Source organism: Eurytemora carolleeae, unplaced genomic scaffold, assembly GCF_000591075.1.
Source record: "Eurytemora carolleeae unplaced genomic scaffold, Eaff_2.0 scaffold930, whole genome shotgun sequence".
Classification (NCBI taxonomy): Eukaryota; Metazoa; Arthropoda; class Copepoda; order Calanoida; family Temoridae; genus Eurytemora; species Eurytemora carolleeae.
The window spans coordinates 8,188-30,672 of NW_019396817.1; the positions used below are offsets into that span (position 1 = coordinate 8,188).

General features: G+C 32.4%; 1 protein-coding gene across 1 annotated transcript; it reads right to left on the minus strand.

Annotated features, from left to right (window-relative positions):
* Positions 1-592: 592 nt before the first annotated feature.
* Positions 593-22,108, minus strand: LOC111709002 (leishmanolysin-like peptidase; the record flags this gene model as incomplete). Its single annotated transcript, XM_023482560.1, has 18 exons — positions 593-925; positions 2,808-3,214; positions 3,978-4,111; positions 4,655-4,726; positions 5,471-5,565; positions 7,381-7,450; positions 7,589-7,667; positions 8,460-8,572; positions 9,653-9,824; positions 11,194-11,349; positions 12,050-12,163; positions 14,727-14,927; positions 16,736-16,843; positions 17,475-17,540; positions 18,982-19,049; positions 19,666-19,723; positions 21,225-21,307; positions 22,064-22,108. Coding segments are annotated over 17 exons (1,752 nt in total), but the record flags the coding sequence as incomplete, so codon positions are not given.
* Positions 22,109-22,485: the final 377 nt, after the last annotated feature.

Below are 22,485 nucleotides of genomic sequence, written 5' to 3' on the forward strand. Positions count from 1 at the left end.
CAGTTTTTGGGAAATTTGAGACGCGGCTAAAATTCATTAAATTCGGACTCCGGTTTCACACAATTTAAGAATTTATCTCAATTTTGCAAAAGAAAATCGGTTCTTTCTCATTTCTGTTTTTTTTGTGAACGAACCCAGAGTTTAAAGCAGTGCTTGGGATACAATTAATTTTAAAATTTTTTGTTTTATTTTTTCGCATTTTTTTATCCTAAAACTTTATGAACCAATCAGAAATAAGGAAATTTTTATAGTCTCTCTTTTTTTCAAAAATTCATATTTGGGTTTTAGGAGTAAAACAGTTTTTTTTTTTTGCAGTTTTTGGTTAATATTTTACACCTTGGATCCGGATCCGTGGATCCGCATATTGTTGCGGATCCGGATTCTAAGCACTGGGTATTTAGCCCTTATGCAAAAAAAAATTATTGAAATTTTTTATCTCTATCGGAGGATTTGGAGTAAAATACAGGATGTATACTAGCGGAGATTGTAGCAAATCTGGGCTTGGATAAGGAAAACATTTTTAATAATTTTGTTTATTTTAATATTCACAACATCTTTTTAGTACTAGTATGATTACAAGGATTACAGAGCAGGGAAGCAAATATATTTATTATTTCAGACGATTTAAATACGCTGTATTGTGTTCGTCATTATCCAGTATCAAACCAAATAATGTTTTATTTTAATCTGGAGGGAGCAAAACAGTACCCCGAGGGGGGAGGGTGGTAATGATAGTCCCCCAATTCCGTCCAAGAAATAGACGTTTTTTACAATCACAAATATGAATGCTTGTTTACAACATAGATTATACAACTCACAGAATATTTAAAGTATAAATACAACCATTTAATGAGTATACAGTTGATTACATTTGACTAGCATATTATATAGTTAAGAGCACAATAGATTAAGCTTGATAGTTTGACTAAAATAAATAATATAAATGCACAAATAGTTCTAATAAACATTCACAATGATTGAACTGTGTCCACAGATATCAACTCGGGTGTTTAAAAAAATGTAGGAATGAAGTGACACCCTGTAAATTAACATTGTGTGTACACTGTACAGGTTGTTAGGTTTCTCATCTGAATGAAGGAATAAAACGAGAAGCTCAAAAATGACTTTCCTCAGTATGAATCACATTTTTTAAACACAGGGAATTTTACTGTCATGGGCTGATATGTTGAATACACTAAGTTATTAATCAGAAGGTTTAGTTTGTCGTCCTAAATAAATAATATTGATAATCTACAAACAAATTTTAATACAATTGAATTTAAGGTTTCATGAGAAATGGAAATTAAATTTTTTCACCATCTCTCAAATCTTTTCGTTCTTTATGAATAGGGTGATTTAAATATATCATGGATTTTTTTCTTGGATTTTAAGAATATTTTCAGGATATTTTAAGGCTTTATCTTACTTTTTAAGCATTCAAAGACATCAGCTTTTTCTTCTACAGGGTGTCTAACAAAATATGACGGTTAGTAAATAGTTCGGAATATCTTCTTCCATGTACTGTATATTAGAGACTTTTCGTTAAAAAAATCTGTTGCTCAATTATTTAATTTGAAATTAATTTTACCATAATATGACAGCCATATAATAATTTTTTAAAATCTCTCAGGTATCAAACAACATAACAAATTATGGAAGAAGACATTTTAAACTATTCACCAACTGTCATGTTTCGTGGTACGCCCTGTATATTTCTTTAATTTTTTTATAATTGCCCTTTAAAAAGTTAAATTAATCAAACAGCATTTTAAAACCTAAAACTTGTCATGGTATAGATAAATAAATAATAAAAAAGATTAACCATCATTCCGTGGAAATCAGGGTATAGTAGTAATAGATTGCAGAATAACCTTATCCAGGTAAGGGTGGACGTTCATCCCTAAATGTTTTTTTTCCCAAGCGAGGGGTGGGGCTTAAACGTGGCGATTGACAAGAACAAATAAATGCACTAGAATAAAGGACAAGAACAAATAAATCCACAAAGATACAGGACAAGGATAAACTACTTTACCAAGGGCAAGGACAAGGATAAACAACTTTACTCATAATAAGGACAAGGATAAAAATTTTACTCATAAGGAAAAGAATAAATAACTTACTTAGAGTAAGGTTAAGGACAAGGATAAACAACTTTACTAAGAGTAAGGACAAGGATAAACAACTTTACTAAGAAAACAACTTTACTAAGAGTAAGGACAAGGATAAACAACTTTACTAAGATTAAGGACAAGGATAAACAACTTTACTAAGAGTAAGGACAAGGATAAACAACTTTACTAAGAGTAAGGACAAGGATAAACAACTTTACTAAGATTAAGGACAAGGATAAACAACTTTAATAAGATTAAGGACAAGGATAAACAACTTTAATAAGATTAAGGACAAGGATAATAAATGGCACAGTGGTCGGGGAATATGTCAATTGAATTAACACGCTTTTTTTGTTTTGATTTTTACCAAGCTTTTTTTAAAATTACAAATTTACAAGTAAATAAAGAGAAAATGTTAATTGGCAGCTTCGCGTTGCAACTATGCTTAAGAATGTATTCATGCTGATTAAAGGCTTGGTAATAAAAAAAATAGAAAGTCGTCTTGATTGTATTAATATAATCGCCGATGCCTGTAAATTAATAATAATGTTGAGAGACAAAAAAAAGAACAAAATAGTTGGATAAAATTCAAGACAGGAAAAGTTTGAATGTTTAGAGTGAAAAATGATATTTGACACGACTTAAAGCAAAAAATTGTCAAAAGCTCGAGAAGAAAGAAAAAGAACTAAGATTTACATTTTACAACAATTTAAGAATAAAGCATAAATATTTTCACAATATTTAGGACAAAATTGAGGAGCAATTACGGGATGAGCATATAAAAAAAAAATAAACTTTGCTACAATTGGAACTTTAGAGCAAGGAAAATTATTATCTATTGATCCAAGAGCATGATAGGGTTTAAAAGATGGGCCGAAGAGCAATGAAAGGTTTAAAAGAATTCTTCAAGAGCTAGGATAGGTTAAAAATGTTGCACCAAGAGCAAGGGAAGATTTTAAAGAATTCTCCAAGAACAAGAACAGGTTTAGAATATTGCTCCAAGAGCAAGTATGATGAGGAAGGTTGAAGATATAAGGTTGAATGCTCCGCAGGTCAGCTCGTGTCTTGGATATTGATAAAACCGAGGAGGTTCAATGTCAGGCCTGAAATAGAAATGATATTGTACATTTTTTAAACACAAAAAGCCATCTTTTACGTTAAACAGTTCTGTCCGGCGCGGCGTTGAGAATTTTAGGGAGGAAAGCGGAAGCTAAATTAGGTAGAACTAAATCTATTGTGCCTCGAGGTAAAGGTATCTTGATTTCTGTTTTAAAGATAAAACACAGTTTTGTTTGGCATTTTCAAATATGTGATAAATGAATGTAAAATTCGTAAAAATAAATTCAATTAAATCTCAAATGTTAGATTTTAATGTCAACAATTGTTTTAAGTAGAATATATTTTTACCAACGTCGTTTCTACTTGGTAATTGTATGAGACACATTTTTAAAATAATTAATTTTAAATTTCTATCTCAAACATTTTTGAACAACAATTTTTCATATAAATTACTAAAAAAGCAAGTTTTGCGAATTTTTCAGTTTTCAGTAATTGATTTAAAAAATATCTGAGAAATGAAAATTTTTGATTTTGACGGCAATGAACAAAGATACAAAAAGGGGGGCTATACTTAGTTGAGGTTTAACGCATAAAAATATAAAAGCAAAGAATTTAAATATTCAGGAATTTGTCCAGAGGGGGCTTACATTTTTTCTTTCCAGGGGGGGGGGGGCTCAGGGCCTGAAAATCTCTTAACATCCAAAGATTTCACTGGTCTAGGGGGCTGGGGCTGACTCACAAAGCACCCCCCCCTCCTTCGGAACACGGCTATGAAAATATTGTTGATTTTAAATTTGTTGAACTTACAAGCATGTTTCCTTATTGCATATATCCTGGCATGCTGGGCACACTAGACTGCCTGTATGAAGCCAGGACTCAGAGAGTAGTTTTACAGTTAGCTCCTGGTTCTTCTTAAAGCAGGTGAAGGTCTTGTTCATCACCTGGATATACACAGGTATTATAGGTTTTATGAAAAATATCTAATTGAATTTCTAAATTTCAATGGACTTCCCAAAATAACGTTCTCCTGCCCATGTTGAATTTCAAGGGAAAAACACTGAATCCTAGCCCAGAGATATAGCCTAACCATAACTTTATTAAGATCCAATGCATTTTGAGGTTTGAATAGTTTCGTCTACATCCTAATACATATTTATTTGTAAATAAATAGAAAGTAGTAATTTCTGTAATTCTCTGTTGGTTGGATATCCTATTAAAACTCAGTCATGATGGCGTAAACCTATGACTTTCAACTTTGACTATTTGAGAAAAAGAAAATTAATTTTAAAATTTAATGTTCATGCTGAGGAACTGAACACTTTTACTTTCAGTTTATCTTCGCATCCTGATGGCGTATACTTTAAATTTTTAACGTTGATACTTTGACTTAGCAGAATTCATGTTTTAAAAATAGAAACTTTGTACAGTCGTCTCTACAGTCTCATCCTATCTTGATAACCCTGTAGGCCAGGTCCATGTTATACCTTGATATTAAGACGACCTTCAGAGCAGGAATATGCGTAGCATCCGCTCCCCCAGTGCTGCCATTGACGAACCTAGAAAATACAGTGTTTTAAACATTCAAAGGGACTGTAGACGTAATTTTTGGTGACTCAAGTTTCCCAACGGTTTTCTTTAAACCTTCATGTAAAAAAAACATCAATCAATCCATGTTTTTCATAATTCCGCAAGTCATTTTATTTGTTCAGAAACCGCAATTTTAACAAATTAATTAAAATACAAAATTTTAAGACGAAGGAAACACGAGTACCTTTGTGAATCGGCACTTTTGTGACGTGACCCTACCTCCCACATATTCTTGCTGTGGTCAAACCACAATATTACCTGTCCACATGACCTCTCCTCACACATTTCTTTGCTGTGGTCAAACCACAATATTACCTGTCCACATGACCTCTCCTCACACATATCTTTGCTGTGGTCAAACCACAATATTACCTGTCCACATGACCTCTCCTCCCACATATCTTTGCTGTGGTCAAACGACAATATTACTTGTCCACATGACCTCTCCTCCCACATATCTTTGCTGTGGTCAAACAACAAAATTACCTGTCCACATGACCTCTTCTCCCACATATTCTTGCTGTGGTCAAACCACTATATAACCTGTCCACATGACCTCTCCTCCCACATATTCTTGCTGTGGTCAAACCACATTATGACCTGTCCATAGGCCTCTCCTCACACATATCCTTGCTGTGGTCAAACTACAATATTACCTATCCACATGACCTCTCCTCCCACATATCCTTGCTGTGGTCAAACCACAATATTACCTGTCCACATGACCTCTCCTCCCACATATCTTTGCTGTGGTCAAAACATTTTGCTCCCTCGCCATACTTCTCCAGGGCAAAGTTCCTCTCGTCGCCTTCAAATAAGGACTTTTTAAGTTATATCCAAAAAAAATATTAACACAGGCCAAAACCTCTAAATTTCTTTGTAACCATATGATGCAAACCATTGAAATATCAAACTTATTTGATACGGTAGAATTTATAATATCAAAAGTCTACGGCATAAGATTGCAACTTTTCAGCGGCTCTGTGTACTGTACATAGTAGATATTAAACATAGGAGATATTAAACATTTAAACAGTTTTGTTGATTTTCAATAAACTGGAAACATTATCTCCGTCTACTTTTTAAGGTGAAAAAATGGTAGACCCAATTTTGGAAAGCCTGGGACTAGTGTTTTCGGTGTTAAATGTTTAACTCTGATACTACAAAATTTACGAAATAATATTGCTTGAAACAAGGAATATATTGAAGGCGTCATTTAATAGTACGATTAAAAAACTGTATTGTAATGTACAATGTCTATAAATACATTTAATAGTACAACGATTAAAAAACTGTATTGTAATGTATAATGTCTATTAATACATATCATAGTACAACGATTAAAAAACTGTATGGTAATGTATAATGTCTATAAATACATATAATAGTACAAGGATTAAAAAAACTGTATTGTAATGTATAATGTCTATAAATACATTTAATAGTACAATGATTAAAAAAAACTGTATTGTATTGTATAATGTTTATTAATACATATCATAGTACAACGATTAAAAAACTGTATTGTAATGTATAATGTCTATAAATACATTTAATAGTACAATGATTAAAAAAAACTGTAATGTATAATGTTTATTAACACATATCATAGTACAACGATTAAAAAACTGTATTGTATTGTATAATGTTTATTAATACATATCATAGTACAACTATTAAAAAACTGTATTGTAATGTATAATGTCTATAAATACATATCATAGTACAACGATTAAAAAACTGTATTGTAATGTATAATGTCTATAAATACATATCACAGTACAACGATTAAAAAACTGTATTGTAATGTATAATATCTATAATTACATATCATAGTACAACGATTAAAAAATTAACTTAAAGGGAGTGTAACTGTGTAATCGTAAATTCAAGTGTCCTATCATGCAAAGATGGCAAAGCCCGATCCATTACAATACCCTTTAAAGCTCTGTCTGATCAAGTATAAATTATGATATCAATATCTTTATAATTTAAAAAACTGATTGCTTTCAATTGTGGTTTCTCTTAAAAAGTGGCTTGCACAATTGCAATTCTAGGAAAACATATGAATTATCATAATTAAACACTTTTAATCTAAAAAAAATGCAAAATCTTTCACATCATGGATCAAATAAAGGATTCTTCAGAGTACCGTTCTGAATCGGGTATTACAATCTTTGCGTGAAAGGTTCGCTTAAAATTTAATCGAACAGTCCCTTTAAGCAAATTATTTGACCCTTAAAATGAAAAAATGAACTTCCATCTCTTCCTGCTCTATGAGAGTTTGCAATCTTAATTTTTTATCCTTCTAAGAATATATTCTGTCACGATCTACTTTGCCGCAGCACCGCGCCTTGTATTTTCGCGCATATTTACCGGACGCAAGCCGTGCATTCATTGCTTTCTGTTCATCTCAAAATCATTTAAAAGTTATTTAATCTTTTATAAAAAATTTAAAGATTTGCTTTTATCTTATAACGAAAAAAACTAGCATATCCGGTTCATTAAGTAGTGTCGACTTTTTAAAACATTTCTGAATCATGACTAATTTTTCAATAATATATTCTGTAAAAGTTATTTAATTTTTTACAATAATTTTTCAATATTATGAATATTTACTCACTTGGTTGGTTCTCCTCGTACATACAGTGACTACCACGCACAACTACGTTGTTACTTCGCCAGGTGAACTCCTGAACAGAATATATTTGGAATATTTAAAAAATTATGTTTATTTAGGTTTGAGGAGCTGTCATGGTGGTGTAATCTTTAAAGTAGTTTTAAATATTTAGAGATATCAAGATGAAATGAAATAAAAAATGTTAAAAAACCTGTATATAAGGACAGTAGTCTGCTAGCCCAACTGACCCTCCGTAGTAGCCGACATCAGAGATGTTCACATGCGGTATTCTTTTTCATAAAACAATATTTTTTTTTTAATGATAAATAAACTGCCACCAAATATATTTTTTAGTTTTAAAATTTGACATTTTTATGTAGATAAATTGAGTTAATCAACCTTAGATCTGAGATTTAAAAAAATGCTTCTTTGAATTGTAAAATTTTAAAGGGACTGTCAGCGTAATTTGAAGTGATCCTCCATTTAAAGAGGCCCGTCTGCCTGATTTTGAACGCACGCAGTACTTTTGAAACCTGAATCTGATCCGTAATGTGGAAAATAAAATCTTTTTATTTTTGCTCGTCTGCATGTCACTTTTGTAGATAAACCGCAAATAAAAAAATATAGTTTTCAAAAACAAAAACATGGATATCTAATTAATTCAGGAGAAAGCTTTTAAAAGTACCATTGTAATTAGTACCGTCGAAGAAGTTCGTACCACTTTATATCAAAAACAAACTATTATAAACTCTGATCTCTAATTTTTTGTTTAATTTAAAGTGAATCCATGAAAACTTTAAGAGTAATCGGATTAATTGTATAAATTTTAGGTTTAGATAAAAATTCAAATTAAATTTCAATTAATCAAAAAGAGATTAGAGAAATTTGAGAATATAAGCAAGTTTAATCAAAAGTTAATATTTTATAAACATTGTTAGCTTTCAGAGCGCCCCTCCCCCTATTTCTATAAAAAAAATTTTGTAGTGCATAAACAACTATTATTGCAGTTGCCACAAAATACAGCTGGGCCCATTAAATGTAAATATATAAAAATAAATACCATAAAATATATGTTTAGTTTCCTGTCAAAGTTTTGAAGATGTGGCGGTAACTCGTTACCATGGTTTACCAGATTACACAGAGCAACACTACTCCGGTCATCTGTACATTCAGTCTCAAGGGGGTCACGCTTAACCTGTAGTGCAGTACACTGGTAGGGAAGTAATATTGGTCATGTACATAGTACAGAATACATCGTCACGTACGACTTACTCACATAGTAACTAGTAGGTCTTTTCAATATCGCAATAAACTCAGCCAAATATTATCATCTAAATCTCAAAAAAGCACGTAGAATTAAAGTAATTTAACCATTTAAACGAATATAGAAAAACTGTTTTGACTTTTAAAGCAGGACCTCTAACCCAACGTATATAAGCTTTAACATTAGTTGTGCGTTCACGGAGAAATGACATTTTTAACCTTTGGTCCTAAATTGAAAAAAATACCACTTTTAAATAAAAAAAACTTTCAATCGAATTTTGTTGTTGAAAGCGCCAATGTACGACATCTATTTTTGTTCTAAAATGTCGGATTCTATGCATGTACAGTGTACAGTTGAAAGTAGTCAAATATGAATTAATGAATTTACAATAGCATTAAACTGTCGTTTTCTAAAAAAAAAAAACCGTGATTTATCATTTTTCATTTAATCACTCCGCGCGGCCGTGTTGCCATCATTGCATGGAGGGTCACTTGAAATTACGCGCTTACAGTCCCTTTAATAGTTTTGATGGTATTAGGTGATTTAATTTGAAGTTTGGTTAGAAATTCGAATTAAATTTTAGATTAATCAAAAAGAGATTTGAGAAAATAAACAACTTTAGTTCAAGATTATAGAAAGGTTTTGACCAACGAGATCAACAAAATTAAGTTTGATTAATATTCATGAAAAAAAATATTGATCTTAATCTTGGTGTTCGAGTTAATAGTAGTATATATTTATTTTAAAGGGACTGTTATAGTGTATACGTAATCTTAATTGATCCTTCGTAAATGGAAAGAGCAGTTGCCGTTCTTGTGTTTTGAAAAATGTTAAATTTAGAAAAGTCTTTTTTTTCTGCACCATAAATGCGCAAAGTACTTGTTTACAGAGTCCACGATTCATAAATAAGAGTACATTTCCCTTTGAAAAAGATGGCCGCACGCTTCATTTTTCTTACAAATCCTATTTCAAAATGGCGACCATATCGATAATCTCTCTACACGTGTATCCCTTGTTACAGTACGGATGAATACTCTTCCCGGCTCTCTGTCTGGAATCCATCCACTCCTTACAGCTCTTAAGAGCAAAATCACAGCCGAGCCCTGCCCCCCACTTCAGCTCCTCCGCCATCTCATAGTTGGGTAAATACCAACCAGTGTCTTCCATCAGAGCCATGGTTATCCTACAAAAAAACTTTAGATTAAAATCAAATTCAAAATTCCAAATAAATGTGATTTGTGCAGTGCTGTATTTCTTTTAAACAGTAGTTGTCAGTTTAAAGATGTTGAACCCCAGGGACTAGATTAAAGGAAAAGTGAGATATATGAAAATGAACTCCTGTGGACGCTATTGAGCCACGTATATGTTGCGAATATTTGTCAAAAATCTGGTCCTAAAGGTTCTAGATATTAATTATACCAGATTACACATAATACAGATAAAATCTTGCCATAACTGGAGTATATAGGGTTCTGAGTATGTGTTCCTGTACCTGGAGAATATAAGGTTCTGAGTATGAGTTCCTGTACCTGGAGAATATAAGGTTCTGAGTATGAGTTCCTGGATACCTGGAGTATATAGGGTTCTTAGTATGAGTTCCTGTACCTGGAGTATACCGGGTTCTTAGTATATGAGCTCCTGTACCTGGAGTATATAGGGTTCTGAGTATACTCCTGTACCTGAAATTTATAGGGTTCTGAGTATGAGTTCCTGCACCTGGAGTATATATATAGGGTTCTGAGTATGAGTTCCTTTACCTGGAGTATATAGGGTTCTATGTATGAGTTCCTATACCTGGAGTATATAGGGTTCTCAGTTTACTCCTGTACCTGGGGTATATAGGGTTCTCAGTATACTCCTGTACCTGGAGTAAATAGGGTTCTGAGTTGAGTTCCTGTACCTGGAGTAAATAGAGTTCTGATTTGAGTTCCTGTACCTGGAGTATATAGGGTTCTGAGTTGAGTTCCTGTACCTGGAGTAAATAGGGTTCTGATTTGAGTTCCTGTACCTGGAGTATATAGGGTTCTGAGTTGAGTTCTTGTACCTGGAGTATATAAGGTTCTGAGTTGAGTTCTTGTACCTGGAGTGTATAGGGTTCTGAGTTGAGTTCCTGTACCTTGAGTATATAGGGTTTTGAGTATACTCCTGTACCTGGAGTATATAGGGTTCTGAGTATGAGTCCCTGTACCTGGAGTAAATAGGGTTCTGAGTATGAGTTCCTATACCTGGAGTAAATAGGGTTCTGAGTATGAGTTCCTGTACCTGGAGTATATAGGGTTCTGAGTATGAGTTCCTGTACCTGGAGTATATAGGGTTCTGAGTATGAGTTCTTGTACCTGGAGTATATAGGGTTCTGAGTATGAATTCCTGTACCTGGAGTATATAGGGTTCTGATTTGAGTTCTTGTACCTGGAGTAAATAGGGTTCTGAGTTGAGTTTCTGTACCTGGAGTATATAGGGTTCTGAGTATGAGTTCCTGTACCTGGAGTATATAGGGTTCTGAGTATACTCCTGTACCTGGAGTATATAGGGTTCTGAGTATACTCCTATACCTGGAGTAAATAGGGTTCTGAGTATGAGTCCCTGTCATTGCTTCATTTTCAAACAATCTCTTCTCCCAGTGAGTTAAAGCAGTTCCTTCCTCCCCTTGATCTTCAAGCTCAGCTCCAGTTATAGAGGAACAACCAAAATGTTTCTGTACCTCCTCTCTAGAATAATAAAAACGTTAATGATAATCTATATAATAAAACAACCCTTAGTAACGAATACATCGAAAGAATTCATCAAAAGTCGTATTCTTCACTTTCTGATAATGGAATGTTGCAGATATTTAATTTTTTACTTAAATGATTATATGGAACTCTTTGAAACTGTTCCCGCATATTCATGGCTATATATTTATTTTCGCAAATACTGAAATTTACGTGATATATGTATTCGTTATGAAGGGTTTCACTGTATATATAAATATGTTGCCTATAGTCCGCCAAACGGCTGGATCGATTGGGCTGACATTTTTTGTGGACAGTCATGGGTGGCCAAGATCAGAAAAGACTAGAATAAAACCAGAGCAAGAACTAGAATAAAAAACAAAACAAGAACTTGAATAAAAACCAGATTAAAGACCAGAACAAGAACTAGAAAAAGAATAGAAACAAAAATTAGACTAGACTAAAAATAAAAAAAAGAACCAGAATCAAAACAAGAATGAGAACTAAAAAAACTTAAATAAAAACTAGTACAAGAACATGCAGGAGCTAGCAGAGATAACAGAATTTGAACGAGACACAAGCTAGAACTAGGACTAGAACCTTAACAAGAATAATACTATAGATGTAGGTAAAAAACTAGAATAATAACTAGACTTAGAACTAGAATTATAGAAGTATGGTTTGAATAAAAATTGACCTGACTCTAGGTGTAACGACGACATCTACTGTTTTATTATAGATTCCGCCACGGACAAACTTAGATCTAACTTCCTTCCTGATTGTCTGTTCACTCCACTGCCGAGTCTGTAATCTAAACAAAATTAACAATTTAAAGGGACTGTTTACGTTTTTAAGTCATGCAATAATTTACAAAGATAAAAAATGGATTTTAAAATCATCAGAGTGACATGTGACCCCCCCCCCCCTTCTTTGTGTTGAGTCAAATGTATCCTATTGTTACCATTACATTTGAAAAGGATTGATTCTTTGCCAAACACTCAAATTTTCTAATCCCTATATCTTTGCAACCTGATGGCGTAAACATTTTGCAAAGATATAGGGATTAGAAATTTTAACCTTGTGACATAAACATACACTACAATATCAAATACTTCTTAGATGGGTGGGGGGGGGGATCTTATTATTCATTTATTGAATTATGATAAATGTTTTATTTCCTAAAGTTAATAAATGATTTATATTCTGAGGAATTGATGTTATCCTCTACTGTATTGTTGCAAAGGGCAGGATATCGGTATAATATATTGTATATAGGATTATCCAAAAATCAGTCCGTTTTAAATATCTTCTATAAATATAAAGTTGTAATCTCTGATTGTCTGTTTGTTTATATATCCGATCATAACTAAGGAACCCCTTGACCTATTTGCTTCTAAGTTTGATCGCGGAACTCGTGAGAACCACGGGAAAGTATCTAATCTGGAGTTGAGAGTCTAAGGTGAGTAAATGAACTTTACAAAAAATTTGTTTCCATGTAAAATGGATGAAGTGCAGGTATAAACGGCGGGATGAACTATGAGAACCCCGGGCAACGCTGGGCTTCCAAGCTAGTAAATATATACAATTGGAGGCATCCAGTTTGTTTTACAATTTATTTAATTAAAGTTAAATATCAAAATATTTCAAGTTCGTGGCAAAAAATCAGTTCCTATCATCAACAGTAGTCCCTTAAAAACCAAACTTTTAAAAGTTTTAATCTGAAGAGTGCACAGTGGTTCTAAAGTACACCTATTTATAAATAATTTTCCTTCAGCATTTAGAATGATGTAACCGTAATCAATATATATATAGATAAAGTCTCTACCTTTTGACACGCCCCCCGCCCCCCTCCTTTCACGCCCCGACAAGGTTTGTTCCTTACGCAATATTTAATCGTTGTGCGTGGCGTGGAGCCGTGGACGAGGTTTTACTGGAGTAAAACTTGAACAAATTCACTCAATGCGTGAACTGTGTAAATTCACGAACAGTGGGATCTCTTAACAAATTCAAATCCTAGAATTATTCATCGCTCATGGTTGAAACATGAAATTAGAAATTTATCATGTCAAAACTCAAAATGGGAAACCATTTTCTGAAATACGAATAATTAAAAATTTAAGACACAAAATGTTTTAGGGGCAAAAATAAAAAAAAACCAGGGGAGTACTTAAACGGGGAAGAGTGGGGAATTGTATAGATCTGAAAACAAACCCTTGAAAAAATTGCTCCGAAGATAAAGTATTTTTTATGTTTTCAAAATTTCATTTTTCTAATATGTAGAGGTAGAATTTAGAAAACGTAAATCAAAAATGATTTTTGTTGACATTTTTTTTCGGCCGAAACTTATCATCTGTAACCATGCAATAAACCCTCCATGGATCATGTGATTTTCCACAAAAAATTTGGGCCAGATCGATTTAGCTGTTGTGAATTTTATTGGATACAAACAAGCAAAGTTTTTATGATTTGGCCAATTAAAAGTTATGATAGCCTTTTGGTTTTATTATAGAATGAATATAATTGTATAATAGAATGCATATGATTTTATTATAGAAGGAATATAATTAATTTGTGTTGACGGTTTTTTACAATTCAATTTCAGAAGCCGAACATGGTTTGATAAAAAAAATTGTAAGGACAAAAAATTTACTTTCCAGTTCCTTTCTCTGTTGATACGGATATCATAGAAATAATACTAATTTTACGCATCATTGCTAAAACTTACCGCATATATAAAGGCTATCGTTTTTTGATAACATATTTCTTAATTAGCATTAATGGACATTTTTATCAAAATTCAATCAAACTTTCCTGAAATGGAATAAAAAGATTTTGCGCATTGAAACAATTTTCCTCTTTGAGGATATTTTATTAGAAACCCTGTTCATTTTGGCAATAATCTTAATTTAAATATAAATCTAAAATATCGCAAAAGTTCAATTTCCTAAATTTTCAAAGGTTACGTTTCAATTAAAAATTAAATCTATACAATAAGTGAACTCTTCAATTATTTTCCTCTATAGGTCATTGGATAATTTAAATAAGATGGCATCAAGTACAAATATGACCAAACACTAACAAATGAGATCAAATATGGAATTAAACATTGTAAAATATATAAATTCTAAATTTAAATATATTAGTTTGACAAAAGCTAGTTTTTCATCGAGCACTAAAAATACCGCATATTTTTCTGTTTTCATTCTTGGGTTTTCAAACAAACATTTTCAAAATCTAAATTTAGACTAGCGGTGACCAATTTTAAATTCGGCCCGGCCTTTAACCATAATTTAGGATTTATGTGCAGTGAGGTTCTGGAAAACGGTCTTTTCTTACAAACAACCATACTGACAAATATAGATATGTATACTTACTCCTCGTTGAGCTTAGGCTTGCCGTTATCCCCCCTGGGGGTGAGGGGGTTCCCCTGGGAGTCCCTGAAGAAGGCGAACAAGGAGACGGAGAACCCGAGGGCGTGAAGCATCTCGTGTTTAACGGTAGAGAGGAGGATATCAAGCTCCTGGGCCTTCAAGGAGATAGAACTAGGACAGAGGTTAGCGTGCCCGGCTATCGGCCTAAAAAATTATAAATAATTAATAAAAATATTTTCTTAATGTAAATTTTGTTCCGTACGTTTTACCATTGAGTATAATTCGGGTTGGTAACGGTTAAATTTTCTTGAATAAAATGATTGGCATATATTAAATTTTTGTTTATCAAACGAGTCATCCATCTCAAATTAAAGCCACGCCTTTCTTTACTTATCCATCAAAATTTCAGAACACAATAAACTTATTTTTAAATCTTGGGCAAACCACTTAACTTTTAATCGATTTGTTCCAAAATTCTAGAATTTTAATCGAGAAAATGGAACTTCAAAGATGTTATCAAAAACAAAACAAACAAAAAGCAGAAAATTTCCGGCCATAAATACGCGACCATACAATACATTTCTTTTAAGCGTTTCGCCAAAGATTTCAGTGTTTGGTTTATTAAAAATGCCTCTATTATCATTAACATAACAAATTTATCTTTAAATGTTTAAATTTTTTCTCGTTTTTCTTCACATTTTTAAAATTATAATATTGTTTTTAACTTTAGAATATCTAAAAATACATCAAAGTAGAAAAAAGGTATTCTAAACATTTATAATGGCAAATGTTTATCCGCCAAAAAACTATCCCTTTATATGCCTAGACACAAAATGTATATTTAAGTCGCCCCAAGATATATTACATTGCCAGCAAACTACTGCTCAATTGTTCAAATTTAAAATATTTAAAGGGACTTGTACCAATTTCCAACATAGTCTTTATTTCTTATATATATTAGTCACTCACCAAAGTCCATTAAACTGAAACGACCCCTTTAATATTCTGCAGAATCATGATTAGATAATAACTTTAACTCCTCCCCCCCCCCACCCCTTGTATTGTGAAGAGCTCAGCAGTCTCGCGTCTATACTATTTTGCAATTGCATTCTTGAGTATTGAGTTTATGTATGTATACAAGTAGAAAGTGTTAAGGACAGAAAAAAGGGCTGAAAATCCCATGTGGGGGGGGGGGGGGGAAGGGAAGGGGGGGTAGAGGGATAGGAAAGGGGTGTTCAGTTATTTTTATAATATTATGGTGCTGGACCTAACCAGTGCCGACATTTGATAAATTCCATGAATTCAATTATTTTAGGTTTAAACTAAAGGAAAAATACACAACGCATAAAATAACCCCCTGAAAAGAGATAAAAAATTAAGCAGCAATATTGAAAATGAGCAGTTTTATCACTTACAGTACTGCTTCCTGTTATCAATGAGCAGTATTATTACCTGTCAAGAACAGCTTTCTGTTGACAATCACCAGCATAAATACCTGTCTAGATCAGCTTCCTGTTAACAATGAGTAGTAGTATTACCTGTCTAGAACAGCTTCCTGTTGACAATCACCAGCATAAATACCTGTCTAGAACAGCTTCCTGTTGAAAATGAGCAGTATATATTACCTGTCTAAAACAGCTTTCTGTTGACAATCACCAGCATAAATACCTGTCTAGATCCGTTTCCTGTTAAAAATGAGCAGTATATATAACCTGTCTAAAACAGCTTCCTGTTGACAATCACCAGCATAAATACCTGTCTAGATCCGCTTCCTGTTAAAAATGAGCAGTATTATTACCTGTCTAAAAAAGCTTTCTGTTGACAATCACCAGCATAAATACCTGTCTAGAACAGCTTCCTGTTAACAATGACTAGTATTATTGCCTGTCTAGATCCGCTTCCTGTTAAAAATAAGCAGTATTATTACCTGTCTAGAACAGCTTTCTGTTTACAATCACCAGCATAAATACCAGTCTAGAATAGCTTCTGTTAACAATGAGCAGCATTATTACCTGTCTAGAACAGCTTCCTGTTGACAATGAGCAGCATACGCTACTGTCATTCCTTTCTGACATCGTTCCGTCTCCATAGCGGAAATATAAAAAAGAAAATCAGCATCCCTGAAAAAAATATTTCATTAAGCCTTAGTGCATGAGTACAACTGCAAATTAATCAGTAAAAAAACTGATGAATTTCAATTTGATTAAAAACTAGGAAAAAGAGAAAAAAAATATTAATTAGCTAAATATCTTGTACAACAAAATCATCAAACTTACTTTTTTGTTAATTAACAATTGTAAATATACGACAAGATTTGTTTCTAAACATCTTCCGAGCCAAAAAAACAGTATTTTCCCAACCACTGATTTTATTTTCCTAACTTATGAGGTTACTTTCCCAACCCATGAGATTACTTTCCCAACCCATGAGATTATTTTCCCACCCCCTAGATTACTTTAACAACCTATGAGATTACTTTCCCAGCCCATGAGATTACTTTCACAATCCATGAAATTATTTTCCCAACCTATGAGATTACTTTCCCAACCCATGAGATTTCTTTCCAAACCCCTGAGATTACTTTCCCCACCCATGAGATTACTTTCCAAACCCGTGAGATTACATTCCCAACCCATGATGTTACTTTCCCAACCCATGAGATTACTTTCCCTAGATGAGATTACTTTCCAAACCCATATGATTACTTTCCCAGCCCATAAGATTACTTTCCCAACCCATGAGATTTCTCACCTTATTCCCTCTCCAGGTTTACTGTCTTCGACAATACCGCAGTTTTGACCAAATGCATTGCACACCCTGTAAAGTAATAAATATTAGAAAATAATAAAGATAGTATTACGCGCAGCTTTTTACAGTTTATTAATAAAGAATTATTACTTTTACCGCCAGCAATTTTTAATTGAAAACAAATTTAAAATACTTAATAATTTTTGGGATAAAGGAATTTACCTATTTCCTATATCTTTGCAACCCAACGTCGTAGACCTTATGTATTTTAAATTATGAATTCTGTTAGATCAAATAATTCAGGCTTGAAATTTCGAATGTGTACGCCATCATGTTGCACAGAGATTACAAAATTTGAGTTTGTAGCAAAGGCTTAATTCCTTTATTAACCTTAGCTATCCCCGCATCTTTAATCCGCGGCAAATAAGTAACGTTTTATCCAGGAAAACACTGTCCAAAAGTTTACGTAAATATTTAAAAATACTTTCTGCACACTTTTATAAATCAGATAAAATATTCAATAATTTTAAATAATATATGATTTGGAAATTTGAAATGAAACCGGGATATAAAATTTTATCTTTAAAGTTTTATCTGGGTCCAGATTTATTTAATAGCGAGAAGTAACCAAGCAAATGTATAGTTCAACAACTTCTCTAGTGCGCCGGCTCAAGCTAAAAAGAAGTGGTTAAACCCCGTCTGCGTTCAACCATGTCTTGCTATATCTTTTCTTTAGATGGATTAAAATAATATCCATTAACCTACTCCATAATTAATAATATCCATTAACCTACTCCATAATTAATAATATCCATTAACCTACTCCATAATTAATAATATCCATTAACCTACTCCATAATTAATAATATCCATTAACCTACTCCATAATTAATAATATCCATTAACCTACTCCATAATTAATAATATCCATTAACCTACTCCATAATTAATAATATCCATTAACCTACTCCATAATTCATTTTAAACAATCAGCTTTTTTATTTATATAGTTTTACTTTAAGCTTAAAAAAGTATATAAAATAATGCTGAACTATTGAAAAATTATATTTTAAAATGCTCATTGTTTAACAGCACAACCATAAATTGTCTGCACAAAAACACTTCTCTGAGAAAAACAAAGATTAACCAGTATTTTTGTGTCTAGGCTGTGCATTTGTTCCATTTCAACTTTTGATGCACGGTGCAGGGAGAGCAGATCTTGTAAAAGGAGGTAGGGGGCATGCCTGGCTGCCGCGTAGAGCCACGCAAAACTTCACCCGAACCTCTTAGTTTACACAATAAGATCCAAGCCTCTTCCATGATGACGCATTTAAACAATTTTGATTTTTGATGATGTGCTCGCGGCGACCGACGTAAACTGAATTGCTCGATTTTAAACCTCTATTGTGTCAGGAAATAATAGTGTCATATAAAAATACTTTTCAAAGTCATTTAAACATTCTTGCATAAGAAAATATATTTTTAATTTTCTTTAAGTTCTGCTTCTCACCTACAAGACTCAAGATGCTCGTTTGGAACTCTAACCTCGCCGCACATAGTGTCCTCCTCACAAGATACCTAAACCAGATAATCAATCAATCAACCATTCCAACTAATCAATTAATCGTTCATTTTTAATCAGTTATTAAAGTGAGTGACTGGTATTGTACTTGATCTAAGACCACAGTAGTTCAATATCCGGATTTATTACATATATCATAACGTTTTTACGTTCTGCAATTGCTTCATAAGACCGAGAACTAGTTCTTCAAAAATCACGAGGCTAGAAATAATTCTTGTCATTTGTTCACAAGATCGGATAAATAAAAATTTCAAATATTCAGAGATGGAATTTAAAGAATTTGAGCCGCGGTTTAAATCCGCCAAAACCCGGTTAAAATTAAGCGCCGGCTTAAATCTTGAAACAGTTGATAAAATTTTAAGTGGAACCAACCATATTTAAACCGCGGCTTAAATTTAAACCGCCGCTCAAATTCTTTAAATTCGGCCACTGATCTTGTTAGCTCGTGGTTTTTCATAAGCGAATTTGCAGTCTTATTTTTACTATGATTCTTTTATTTTATAATAGTGCAGTCTCAGTTCAACTACCATACCTAGCCAGCCACTCCCTTTAAATCTAAAAAGTCTACATTATATTTTTAGCAAAATTATTTTTAGAAGATAAACAATTTACCTTACAGAATGGATGCTTAGATTCTTGCTTGTAAAAAACTTGATTTTCCCGGCATTTTCTAAAAAATACATAAATTGGAAAAATAGAAATTTACCTTTTTAACCCTCCAGAGCAGAGGTTGCAAAAACTTTCCATATTTATCAGATTAACCGATATGGATCATTAGTCCTTAGCCTCCGAACAATTGACCGATACGAAATCAGTTTATTCTGGGATTTGGGTTGAACACAGCGCAAAGAATATTTAAATATATAGCTTGATAAATATACTTCTTTATCACTAAAGCACATTTTTAAACAAACACTTTAACGACCAGATTCGCCAAGCCAACATTGGCAAACCCTGCTGTTATTTTAGGACATAATCATACATTTGGAGGGGTTTCGTCCAACATGCAAAGAGGAAAGCATTAGGAAGAGACAGAATTGGGGGGGGGGGGGGGTTTAGCTCCTCAATCAAATCGCAAATACAGATTTGTTTTTATCCTTTGTAATTTATTTTTAACGAGTTTAAAGAAGAAGAGTTTCACGTATAATTGGTGGTGTCGATAATATAGATACATTATAAAGTTCACATATTGCGTTTTTAATCCAGTATTGACAAAATGTGCATACAGTGAAAACCAGAAAACGGTGGAATCAATGTCGTCTTTCTTTCACTTCCATGCTGCCAAGGATTGTGTAATTTGAAATTCTTCCAACTAATATGTTAAGAAACCTGAATTTTTGTGTGGGTATAATTAAACACTTTTAAATTTGAGGATAAATGCTAGCTACCTTTATTTCAGGTTTTTCAGGCCGAGTATGACCATCACTGCAGATTTCGAAGTGGAATTAAATTAATCATTAGATCTGCATTTAAGATTGAGATCGAGCTTTATCCCGAGATTCACAACACAAAGTTCTGACTTCAGAGCTGGGAACTTATGAATGGTGGATATCGGGATTAATGCTTGATCCACTCTTTTTCTTAATCTCGAGACTAACTAATGCTTGTTCTCCTCATGTTATCAATATCCAGATTAATTAACCGATCGGGATTAAGGACATTCCATTCTGAAGTTTTCAGCTCAAATTTCAGTTAAAAATTATGAAATCCATAGCGACATTTTACACTGCCATTTTAACAAAACCAACTATCAAGTGTTAATTGTTTTTAATTTATAGTGATTTCTAGAATTCTTTTAATCGATTCAATTTTGATTTAGATCAAGTTGTGAAACAGCATGAATATACACATAAACATAGACGTCAAGAGAAGCTATCAATTGAATCTTCATTATATTGATGTAATCGCCTACCACTGTATATTAAACAGATTTACATAAAACAGATTTTCAACAATATTTTTACAGTTATGAAATATTGAAATATGAGATTTTGAGAATTTGAGTTTTGAAGTAAATACTTACATTTGAAGTTAGATACATCAAGTTTACGTGAAAATAGCAAATATAAATTAAATTATTTTTTTAGTCATAGTTTGAAATATCTCAGGTTTACTAAGATATAGGGATTAGAAAATCAGAGTTTGTGACAAAGACTGAACTCCTTTTGTACCTGTTAAGTCTGATTATATGCTCTGATCGGCGTACTTTCAGCGCTTCACCCCAATAGTTTAATGCAGTAGGAATAACAGTATTCTTAAATAAAAAACATGCAAACTTGTACTCTTGTCTACACTCAATTTTAAAGCATTTATTCCCAACAAAAAGGGATGCATATGTTGAATAAGATGAATATGATTGATGAAAATTAATGAGATGATTGAGATGAAAAAGAAACAAATTAGATGGATAGGATGAAGAAGATTGATAAGAATGAATATGAGGAATAAGATGAATAAAATGAATAAGATGAATGAGATGAATAAGATGAAAGAGATGAATAAGGTTAATAAAATGAATAAGATGAAAAGATGAATAAGATGAATAAGATGAATAAGAAGAATAAGATGAATAAGGAATATAAGATGAATAAAATGAAAAGATGAATAAGATCATTAAGAAGAATAAGATGAATAAGATGAAAAAAATGAATAAGATGAATGAAATGAATAAGATGAATAAAATGAATAAGATGAATAAAATGAATAAGATGAATATAATGAATAAGATGAATAAGATAAATAAGATGAATGAGATGAATAAGATAAATAAGATAAATAAGATGAAAAAGATGAATAAGATGTATCAGATAATTAAGATTAATTACATAAATGAGATATATGAGATGAATGAAGAAAATGAATGAAATAAATAAGATGAATAAGATGAGTAAGATGGATAAATGATTAAGATGAATAGAATTGAAGAAGTAGAAAGATGAATTAAGAAGAATGAGAAGAATAAAATAAATAAGATATGAATAAAATTAAAAGATAAAATTAAAATACTTACATGTATAAGATTGTATTGTTCACTTGTCAGCCTGTAAACAGTAAAAAATAAGTATTCAGAAATATTGATAATAACATAAATAAATAACAATATTAAGAATAATGATAATAATGCACTAGGGTTCCCAAATTGGTCGAAGGAACCCATGGTCTAGTAAAAAAATATTAATTTATTGTCTTTAGAATAGTAGTAAGCTATTCTAAGCTTGTGCTCTGTGCTTCTCTTGACTAGGGTGTGGTTGAGTCCCTCCACCTTCTCCTCCAGGTATATAGGGGGTAGGACCTAAACAAAATATTTAATGTAATCTCCAGGTCAGAACCGAGAATCAGCGCTAATCTTCCAAGTTTACATTACTACTAATAGGAATGAAAAAATTGGGTTTGTGGCAAAACGAAATCCTTTGTAAAATATCTTGTAAACAT